Source organism: Miniopterus schreibersii (genome assembly GCF_964146895.1).
Source record: "Miniopterus schreibersii genome assembly, chromosome: 12".
Classification (NCBI taxonomy): Eukaryota; Metazoa; Chordata; class Mammalia; order Chiroptera; family Miniopteridae; genus Miniopterus; species Miniopterus schreibersii.
The window spans coordinates 65185622-65196678 of NC_138112.1; the positions used below are offsets into that span (position 1 = coordinate 65185622).

At 53.7% G+C, this 11057-nt stretch overlaps 1 protein-coding gene across 1 annotated transcript; it reads right to left on the reverse strand.

The window, feature by feature from the left end:
• Positions 1–217: 217 nt before the first annotated feature.
• On the reverse strand, positions 218–9487 carry SSRP1 (structure specific recognition protein 1). Its single transcript, XM_081155288.1, has 17 exons — positions 9330–9487; positions 8709–8844; positions 8088–8273; positions 7346–7451; positions 6896–7086; positions 6564–6794; positions 6320–6423; positions 6111–6239; positions 5622–5843; positions 4830–4902; positions 4268–4406; positions 4098–4143; positions 2585–2714; positions 1991–2161; positions 1709–1797; positions 988–1174; positions 218–725 (listed from the first exon to the last, which is right to left on the reverse strand). The coding sequence occupies exons 2-17, from the start codon at positions 8760–8762 to the stop codon at positions 654–656; spliced, it is 2130 nt and encodes a 709-aa protein (XP_081011414.1). The 5' UTR covers positions 8763–8844; positions 9330–9487; the 3' UTR covers positions 218–653.
• Between the last annotated feature and the right edge of the window lie 1570 nt (positions 9488–11057).

The following is an 11057-nucleotide window of genomic DNA, read 5'->3' on the forward strand; positions in this document are numbered from 1 at the left end:
CTTCCTAATCAGATCAGCTCCCATTTCTAGACTCTCAGGTGGCCCATCCAGGCAGAAGAGGGTGAAAACCAATGCTTGTCCAGCCGGGAACAGAACAGGATGTACCTGAAGACTTGATTCCTGGCTGGCCAGCAGGGCCCCGCCCAGAGTGGTGTGGTAAACACCACCAAGAGCAGTGAAGGCAATACAACAGGGCTAGAGAGAAGGCATAAGGACATGGTTTCCAAAGTCAGTTCCCTTTATTAAATGTTGATTTTTTTTTTTTCCACAGACCAGAAATACAAAATAAAAGTAGAAATAGGCCCCAGTTAGGAGCTACAGGCCTGACCTCACATGACCCCTGCTGCAGCAACTTGAACAGGACAAGCAGCAGCCATATCCCTAAGGGTCGGGAAAGGACAAGGATTTGAATCCCCACTGCCCTGATTCCCACCCCATCTCTCCACAAACTATAAAGAGCCATCCTTGTGAAGCAGCAGTGGAGCGAGACACTTCCCCTACTGTCCCAGCAAAGTGCATACCCCCAGGAGAGCTTGTTCAGATGGCACAGAATCCAAAGGCTACATTTCGTATGAGAAACTGGTACAAAAACATGGGTGAGGAGACTGGGGGTGTGACAGGACAAGCCCAAGGAGAGAGCATTTTCCTCCGGTCTATTCATCAGATCCCGATGCTGAGTCTTCTGAGCTGGGGGGAGTGCTGGCTAGTTCCTCTTCTTCAGAGTCCTGAAAACCAAGTGTCTCTTAAGGGGAAAGGTATAGTCCCGGTTGCCCTCCCAGTGCTTTTCAGTGGTGAAGGACCCCCAGTTCCCTATCCCCATCCCTAAACCAACACTAGCCTTCAGAACCCAGAATTCCGCCTATCTGCTCCATCCCATAACTTACGGACCAGCCACAAACCTCGACCCAGAAATACCTGCCACCTCCCACCCTGAACTCAGATGCCCCTCACCCTTCCAGGCCCACAGCCCCCAAACACCTGCTGTACCTCGCTCCGCCTTCTCTTCTTTTTGCTCTTGTTCTCTCCTGAAGAGCTCTCGTCACTGGACACAAACTCTTTGCTCTTGAAGCTCTCACTGAGCTGCCTGGACGATGACTTGGATGTCGAGCCCCTAGAGGGTGTGGGCTTCTTTTCCATCTTCACCTTTCCTTTCTTCTTCTTCTTCGATTTGTCCCTACATTAGCAAGAGGGCCCAGGGGCTGGGCCTTCAGGCTCCCATCATCAAGGCCAAACCTCCCCCCAGCTTCAACAGGGCCTCTCTAGGTCCCAGGCACACTGCCCCCTGCACTATAAATGTCAACAGCAAGTCATGCCAACCCCAAGTGCTCCAAAGAAAAGCATCATAATGAACCACCAGAAGACTCGGGTCATGTCCTAGTCATGTGCAAAACATTTATATTTGACATCTCTTACTTTACCTTTAAAAATTTATATGAAGGATGATCAATAGTAATATATATATTTAATTATCCCATACCTTCAAATAAAATTGACCCTCTAGGAAAATGGGCCATATTTATCCAGTGACCAGGAATTCCCTAGCATGTTACCCATACTTAGGCAACTGCCTGCCAGATTTGGGAAGCACTGCTCTCCTGCAGTCAGAGGAGGCATCTCTATTATCTTTAACACCTCAATTCTCAACTTGGACCTGTAAAAATATCTGCCAAAAAAGCAGTTACTAGGCCATTCTGTTCCCAACACTCACCTCTTAGAAGATTCACCCCTGCCCCCTTCATATTCTTTCATGGCTTTTTCGTATTCCCTCCTGGCATCCTCAGCCTTTCGATCCCACTCCTGTCTCACACACACACACACACACACACACACACACACACACACACACACACAGAGACAGAGAGAGAGAGAGAAGAGAATGAGATTTCTTCCCTGATGCAGGCAAAACCTATACAGAAAAGTTCTACCAATGGCCCCCTACCCCCTCTATTAGCTACAAGATTTGCCACCTCTCCTCTCTGCTGCTACTCACCTCTTTCTTCTCCTTGGACATCCCCTTCCAGATTTCACCTGCCTTCTTGGAAAGATCTGTGATACTGATGCCGGGATGGTCTGACTTGATCTTCTCTCGGCTAGCATTGAGCCACAGCATGTAAGCAGACATGGGCCTCTTGGGGGCATTGGGGTCTTTGCCTTTCTTCACCTGCGTAACCACCCAAATGCCTTCAGCCATCTATATCCCACAGACCCCTACGTTCTCCCAAAGGAATTATTTGGATCACCTACCTGGTGAAGAAATGGAGAAAGGACTAAACAGCATCAAGCTAGACTGAGAGCTCCCTAAGGGCGAGGACCCATGTCTTCCCCCCCCTCTGCACCCCAGTGCCCAGCTCATTAGGGGCCCCTTTCTTTGGTTTCCTGGAACAAATGAAGCCTGTCCCCTAATTCAGACCTCCCAGAAGCTAATTATGTCAAGCACCAGAGAGGAGCAATTCCAAGCAGATACTCCAAAATCACTGGCTACAAAAAGCAGCCCCAGGAGGACCAATCGACAGGCCCCACTGGTGGTAAGCAGAAGGCCGAGAATGGCCACCCAGCAACCTCCCATTCAGAAGAGAGGCCGCACCTCCATAGGCTTCTTCCGGCTCTTGCGATCCTTGGCCATCTTGGCCTTCTTAAGCTGTTTCCGTTTCTTCTCATCCCGGTCACTGTCACCCTCGTTGCTGGAGGAACTGGCAGAGGCATTGCTGTCAAACCTGCCAAGGGGAGTGGGCCTGAGACTCAGGGAGGGAGGATGGCACCCCATGGCTCCAGAACGGGTAGAAAATGAGTCCAAAGACACCTCCTGAGAAAGGGAAGTGGGAGGAGGACCACACAGCCTCCACCACCATCCCCAACTCTGCTTCCTCCCCTTCACGGAGGTGGCTTCCACCATCCCTTCTCCAGACCCAGCCACAGCAATGGGCTCTCTGATGCATCAAAGAAAAGCAAACGGGCTTCAGCTGCTCTCCTTAGTCACAGTCTAACCCAGGTCCCACTCCATCCCCAAGCATCTGGGGACAGAAATTCTGTCTCATCAACATGCTCCAAGTCTACTTCACCATTTCCTTTGAGTTACCCATCTTAGTCTACCCTATAGTGTTTCTGGTAAAAAGATAGTTATTAAAAAAACGTAGGGGGAAAGAGCTCCAGCCTAACCCAGTACATAACCATGTAATTAACAGTCCTATCTGATACATACAGAACTCCGCAGAAAGTAGGACTACCTAGACCTGCATGGTGCTGAACAGTTTTCAAGGCATTTTCATAAGCCGTTACTGACTCACTACGAACAAGCATGTCGCAAGGAGAGATAGTGGACTCCTCTAGATTTTTTCTGTTTCTCCCCAACATTTATTCTGATTCTTCTGGATTAAAAGAGTCCCAATTTTCTGTTGGAAACCACTGTGCCACCATTCAGGACAGGCTCACCCAACCGTAGGCACTAAGGGTGGATACATGGCCTAAATCTGGCCCATGAGAGCACATGCTCGTAACTCAGACTCGGAAGGGCTGTGTAACCAGGCTGCTTACTACTGCCCTGAAAGGAGAGGCACTCCTGGTGTCAAACCAATTGGATTAAGCCTGCCCAGAGCTCCTGAGGGTAACTTGGCACTGCATGGGGCAAACCTACCTAAAAATAAGGAAATCCAAAGGAACAGAAACAGATTCCCCACAGCTGCTGAGCACCTCAATACAGATGCCTAAAGTCAATCTTATCCCTGGACTGCCATTACATGAACTCACAAAATTCCCTTTTATGCTATAGTCAATTTGAGTCATATTTCTGACACTGGCAATCAAAAGTCTCAATCCATACAGGGGCACTACTGCTGTTTCACAGGTGAAAAAGCTAAAATTCAATGATAGCCCAGGAACTCCCACTGGTAAGTCTCAGCCCAGCCTCTCCCACTACACTTTCTGGCTTCAGGACATGCCTTGCACTTACAGAGCCCTTGACCATTTTTGAAGCATTTCCACCTATCACCTCACTGAAGGTCAGTAGCTTATGCTGGGACACAAGCAATGTGCAGAAATCTGTGGTTCGTTTAAGCTCACATGCCACCACCTCACCCCTAAGAGGTGGAACCAAAACTCACTCCTCTGCCACGTCTTCCTCCTCTTCACCTGGGTTGAATGACTCATCTGAAAAAGAACACAGGATTCATCAGCTTTACCCGTGGAAATCCCGCCCGCTTACCCAGACACCGGCTCTGGACACCGGGAAGTCTGACCACCCCCACACCCCGGCACTGCCAGGCTAGCCCACCGGTTTCTTCTCCTGAGTCATCGCTGCTGTCGTTGGCATTCTCTTCCCGGATCTTGCCCTCCTCCTTCATCCGCTCCAAGTAGGCATCGTGCTGATCTTCATCAGAGTCGGCATAGTCGTCATAGCTTGGGTTCATGCCCTACCCAGAGGAGAGATGGGAGTAAGGGCCAACTCACCCTGGTGCGAGAGCCCCTGCACACTCAAAAGCGCTCCCCCATGCCTGTGAGTAAGATCAGAGCAGCAGCTCCCAGAAGACTCTGGGGCTGAATTGTCCACACACAGCCAGCGTGCAGGGCCAACGCCCCGAAGACTTCCTGCCAACTGGGTTAGCCCAAGCCCCTCCCTCTCCCAATGCCACTGGGGGCTCCTGAGGGGCTGCAGAGACTGATCTAAGGTCATGCTGAGGAAACCTGCACCAGGAGGGGGAAGGGTCACACGCACCTCTTTCTTCTATAAGGGCAAGAAAAGAAGAGAGAGTGAAAAAGAAGCCGGAAGAATCCCTGCCCCTTTCCCCACCACAGAAAGAACAGGAGAGGCTCCTCCTTTCCACACACAGCGGTACCTCTTTCAATCCTCGGTTTTTGATGTTGAGTTTTTTTGCATTGACAAAATCAAACAGCTTCCCATACTCCTCCCTGTGAGGGGAGATGCAGAGTTACCAGACGGAAAGGGCCAACGAGAGGGGACTGCACGCTGTTCTGACACCATGGGCCGGGATAGACTGTGGGGCTTGAAGCTCTTGACCACATTATCCAACCCAAGAGCTCAGAGACCCTAGGAAGACAGCGGTAGAGTCTGACACTACTCTTCAAAGAGGAACCTGTACAGCTCTCAAGAGGTCTGAGAAGAAAAAGTGGGGAGGGGTGTGTACCTAGTTACCAAACATGCACCAAGCAGGGGAGGATGCCAGAGGAGGGGACTTTTCATCTTTTTACTGGTCCATTTCACATTTCACAGTTGTTATGAGGACTTAGAGTGAAGATGTTTGTGAAATGCTTAGCCCACAGTGAGCACTCGATAAACATCAGCTGCTGTGTTCTCAGGCACCGAGCTCATTCCAGGAAAGAGAGAGATAGCATTTCCATCATGGGGGGAGTGGAGAGGGTTAGTACTGAACACAGAACTTTAGTAATAAGGAAAACAACTCTTTTTTAAGTACAGAGAGAAAGCAACACAGAGGCTTCCAAAGGCTGAGCAGCTCAAGGAGAAGAACCAAATCCCAGGGAAGCAAGAGACAAATTCTGCTCAAGGCTTGAAGTCAGGGACAAGTCACAGGCCAGGAGGGGGCCTGGGCCTCCCAGTCATGGCTGGATCAGACCAGGATGCCCAGGAAGTGACTGGCAGAGGCTCTCACCTCTCGATGCTACTGAAGGTATACTGAGTGCCCTGCTTGGTCTCGATTTCAAAGTCAAAGGAACGCGTGGTGGTGGTGCCACGGGCAAAGTTGACGAAGGAGATCTCATCGAAGCGGATGTGCACGGGTGGCTTGTGGACGTAGATGAAGCCCCGCTCCAGCGGGTACAACAATCCAGAGCTTGCCTTGTAGGAGCAGGTGATGCACTGGGCCCCGGAGTGCCTGGAGGAGGGCGCAGGAAGCCCAGTCAGTGCCTGCCTAGCAGCAGGTGTCATGGAGCCGCAGGGTATATCTCTCGGGAGGAACACGTATGCTCAGGCCCTCAAGCGAGTGAACCTCACTAATGCTGCTCCGACGCGGGTGACTTGACCCCATCAAGATACAACTCGACCAGGCCCGTAAGGGGCTGCGCTCCCGTCCCAGAGGGATTTGCCAAGGAGACGTGGCACGCCCCACCCCCACAGCCCAGGACCGGGGCTGCACGCTCACCCTTGGAAGTTGCCCGGGACCGTGATCTTGCGGTTCACCAGCGCCTTCATGACCCGGCTGACCATCTCATAGAGGGACCCCGACATGTTCTTGGTGAGGCGCCCTTCAAAGCGCTTCTCCACCTCTTCCCTACAAACAGAAAGAGGCGGTAACAAGCACAGCCGCCTTCTCCTGGGGACAGAGGGGGCACGAGTCCAAGGAGCACTCACTCGTTCATGTTGAGGGTCAGGGCAATGTCCTCGTCCTTGGAGAACAGGAGGATCAGGAAGTGGTAACGCGTCTGGCCCTGCTTGATGGGGGGATCCAGGCTGATCTGGGAAGGGAGGGCCGACAAGCCTGAGCACCGGGGGGTGCCCCACGGGAACCTGCTGCTTAACTAAACTCCAGTGAAATCCATCTGCCAAAGACTCAGGCAGAATCCAGGTAAACCCACCCCCGGTGGTGTCTGCTCACCACAAAGAACATCTGGCGCTGGTCCTTGTGGGGCAGCAGAAAAAGGCGCAGCACCGTGGTGTAGGGGATCTTGTAGTCGAAGGTCTTGCCGTGCAGGTGCAGAAAGGTGGGGTAGATCCGAATGTCGTACCGACCTCGGGGAGTCAGACACTGCAGCTCCCGGAAGATACAGATGGCGTCTCCAGTGGCCTGGATCACATCCGCCTTAGACAGCACATTCTGGGCAAAGGCCTGCAAAAGCACACACCGGAAATGGAGCGGAAGGTCCTACTTCCGGGCCAGCCAGCCCTGTTCGGCACCATCTGCCCCCAAACTGACCGGGGAGGCCTCACCTCAACAGGGTCCACGCCATCCTCCTGGGTGGGAGGCACATAGAAGCGCACCTCCATGAGCGATACCTCTGCGTCATCATTCTGGTGGAACTCCAGTGTCACCTCGTTCTTGCCTGTGGTGCACTGGGACACATTGCTGAGGGGTATCTCGAAGACCGGCTGGTCACCAATGTCAAAGGAAAGCAGCTGCCCTGTGGGGAAAGGACTATCAAGCCACAGCTCCTCCCCTTGAGTCTGCATAAACCACGTTCCCACCAGACGTAGGTGCCCTGAGGACGGGGCACATTGTTCACACTGTACCCCCAAGACCAGGCACAGTGGTCCTCAATAAATACATGATGAATTACAAACAGAGTAAATTAGAGACAAGTGACAGAAAACAAAAGAAGTTAAAGGCTGACACCCTTTATCCTACCTTCTCCCCAAACCTCAACCTGACCCAGGACTCACCACCAAACTTCACCGTTCCCCAGTTCCAGCCCTTCACACACAGGTCCTTCTCCATTAGCTCAAGGCGATAGTGAGTTTTGAAGAAATCAGAGAGTTTCTCAAACTCCTGCGGGTGGAGTGGAGAGAGCAATCCCAGTAACCCTGGTGGTTTTAACACAAACTTGAACATTCTGGGATTATCTATTTCTGAGAAATTGCCCCAATATACCTTTTATCAGAAATCCATGCTGACTTAGGGTCTCAGCTATAAAACTGTTTAAAAGGATGTTGAAAGAGGTTGTTTCTGGGGACTGGATCTCTGGGAGGAACTGACAGCTTGTGGTTATGGGCCTCACAGTGCTGTCTTTGTGTAGGTATTGCTTTAATGAAAGTGAACATTAAAATGAAGTGGACATTAAAATTAAGTAAAGTCTTTAACTCAAGCAGTTCAAAATGGAAAAGCAAAACCCAAACTAAAGCATCAAGCTAAGACTCTGCACTTGGTTAAAGGCAACAAGCAGAAACCACCCAAAAACCAAAATGGCAGAAAATCTTCTGGAAGTCAAGGCACAAAGACACTCCGAGACTGACACCCAAAGCTGAACACCGCCGACTGCTTAATGGCCTCAATGGCTCTGCTCTACGAAGCCCAAACAAGTAACCGCACGGTTATCAGAGGAAGGAGGCCCAACTCTCTCTGGAAGATTAAAATTAAACAAGATGGCACCATTAAAAGGGAGTTTATGGCAACAGGACACCTCACCGATTCTCGGAAGCCGTCATACTTGTAGACATGGCCGTTCTTTGTGAGCAGTTTAAGTCCATGGCCCAGAGCCACGCGGCGCCAGATGCCTTCGGTCAGCTCCCCAGCCTGGATGTTGTCCACTTTGCCCGTCTTACTGTTCTTGAAGATGATGCCCTGGCGGCTCAACCGCAGCCGACCATCATTCTATTGGAAAAATAGGACCAAATGCACAAGGAAGGCACACAGTCCATATGGGGTATGGTGCCGCCCAGCACCCACCGTATTCTAGGCTGGCCAGATATCAATCCAGAAACAACAGCTGAAGTGGCGGGGGCCAGTGAAACGGGACAAGTAGCCAGGAAGCCTGGATTCTAATCCTGCCTCTGGCATCCAGAACCCTTGCAGGGCCTCAGTTTCACGATTCAGGACTGAGCAGCAGATAGGGTCCCTTCAAACCCTGAGAGCCTGTAACTCTTGTACTCTTCTCACTGTTGCCTTTTGTTGGGGAAACACCAAATACATGGGATACTCTGACTCCTCTTCCAAAGTAGCAACACCCTCAGAGAGTCTACTCCCCTCCCCTCCCCTCCCCTCCCCTTCCCTCCCTCCACCCGCGTCCAAAGCCCAAGCCCTGCTTACCATGGAGCCTTTCACCTCCTGGTAGATGTCGTTGAACTCCAGCGTTTCTGCCATGCTGACCTGCCCCTTTTGGCCTCACCTGGGAGCTGGGCCCCAACTCCTGGATGGGTGTGCAGATACTCGGCAGGCTGGGGATCTGAATTCAAGAGGGAGACACGTGAGCACGAAAGACAACAGCGCGCTCTGCCCGCGGATGGGGCGGGCGGCCGCCCCGGGTCCGCCGGGCCGCCCGGGATCGCCGCCGCCCGGGCGCCTGCGGGCGGGCGCTGCCGACCCCGAGGGCGGGCCCAGCCCCTGCGAGAGGGCCGGGCCCGGAGCAGCGCTTACACCCCAACCAAGCGCAGACCCTGGGCGCTCCGCCGGGCGCCATGGCAACGAGCAGCGGCACCCCAGGGCCTGCCCGGACCCCGCACTTCGCCCGCGCCCAAGCCCAGCTCAGAGCGCAGAGTTCCCCTCCCAGCGCTTCCCCGCGCGTCGCGACCCCAGACCCGGGTTCCCCCCTCCCCCTAAAATGGATTCGCCCGCTGCCCGCGGATTCGAACGCGGAACGGCCCATCTGGAGCGTCCCGCGGGGGGAGCGGGACTCGGTCCTCCTTGGGCACGGGGACGGTGACCACCCACCTCCTCAAGCTGCAGCCTCGCGACGGCCCGGGTGCGGGCGGTGGGCGCACAGAGGGACGCGGGGGAGGGGGGGCGGGGACACAGGGGATGAGGGGGGAACACTGGGGAAGCTTTTCCCGCGTGCGCCGCCCAGGGTCCCGCCACCGGAAGCTGTGCTCGAACCATAGAGAGGACGAGCTGGCTAGAGAGACGCGAGCTGGCTGCGAGGCGGTCGCGTAGAGCGTCGGCGGCTCTGGAGGACCTGAGGGCAGCGGGCCGGCGAGGACGTCCCACCCGCGTGGCATCGGACAAGGAAATGGGAACGCGTGGGGCTCTTTAAAAATTACACACTTGTTCCCTGGAGGACGAGGGTCTAAAGAGAAGTCGTGTGGTTTTCTTTTAGCGGACTTTGCGCAGATGCGCGCGTACGTGTGTTAGATGGATGTGGGCCCCTCTCCTGCACAGTAGTGGCTTCTGCGGAGTGGGAAGGGGTCCCTGGGACCGGGAGAAACACTTAGGATCGCGGCGGGAAAGGGCCCCTGCCACCCACCGGCTGCGAGGTGCACGCAGGTGCTGGAGTCTCTGCCCGCCCCGCCCCCTGGTCACGTGGGCCTGGCCCTTTTGGAAATGAGTCCACCGTCTGCACCCAGCCCTCCTTCTCCAACCGCAACGTGGGGGCCCCTGGAGGAGCCGGTGTCAAGTTCAAGTGCTGGCGTCTGAGGCACCAGACGCACCTTGGAGCCAACACTGATTTGAAACCGCATCAGCCTGGCACCGCTGAAGCCATGCCCCCCCCCCATAGTCCTGGGGTGCGTCTTGAACATTAAAGGAGGCCAGACCTGGAAAACACATTTCCTTTTGTCGACTCCAACCTCCTTGTGCAGGTGGGGAAACTGAGGCCCAAAGAGGCATTGCCCGGGGTCTCAGTGAATTGGCCCTAAAGCCAGAGCCTAGAACCCAAACCCCAGTCCAGTTCTCTTCTGTCCTAAGCACAGTGACTGTCCGTCCAGGGTGATTGATAATGTGTCCATTTGAAGACGTGGGGACAGAATATTCAAACTCAAGATTTCTCTGACAATCCGACTTAAAGCAGCCAGGCCAGCTTGTCGACTGAACCGGGGGGAGAGGCGGCCTGCACGCACGGCTGCTCCCGGGACTGGCCTGGCTTTCCCCTCTGGGTAATGGCCTCTGCAGCGCTAGCTACACCTGTTCAACGGGATTCACTAAATACACACTGAGCAACAACAGAGTTCTAGGATTTAAGGAAACTAGTGAGTAAGATGGAAGCAGCCCCAGCCTTCCAGGAGCGTACACTCTTAACAAATGATTCAGATAAGTAAGCTGACAGTAAAAACAAAAAAACACACACACAACCAAAAAAAGACCATACACCCCCCCCCACCCCCCACCCCCGCAATGTGATGGTGCTATGCCACAGGTAGAGCTTCAGACACTACCAACTCGATTAAGACATATGAACTGGGATTCCTTACTCACCCCCTCCCGGGAGACCAAGAGCACTGAGACCCCTCCCCTGACCCATCCTATTGGAGGCAACTTGGGAAGGGAGAGGGTGGCTGCAGAACTGAGTGGCTTGAGGAAGACGGGAGTGAAGGGGGTAATCAGACCAGGCAGGCTATTAGGTGGCTGGGGGTGGGGCATTGTGAGGGGCTTTTAGGAGAGCATAAAGCAGCTGGTGAGCTGGGCTGAAGATGCAGCATAAGAGAACGGAACAGAAACGGTAGACAG

What these genes read in the sequence shown, in the direction of transcription:
- SSRP1 (XM_081155288.1), bottom strand. Translation starts at nt 8,762, where the DNA reads ATGGCAGAAACGCTGGAGTTCAACGACATCTACCAGGAGGTGAAAGGC. An exon ending in GGGAACGGTGAAGTTTGGTG is followed by an intron (nt 7,087 to 7,345) that starts GTGAGTCCTGGG and finishes CTTTCCCCACAG; the next exon opens with GGCAGCTGCTTTCCTTTGAC. An exon ending in AGGGGTGAATCTTCTAAGAG is followed by an intron (nt 1,175 to 1,708) that starts GTGAGTGTTGGG and finishes TTGCTAATGTAG; the next exon opens with GGACAAATCGAAGAAGAAGA.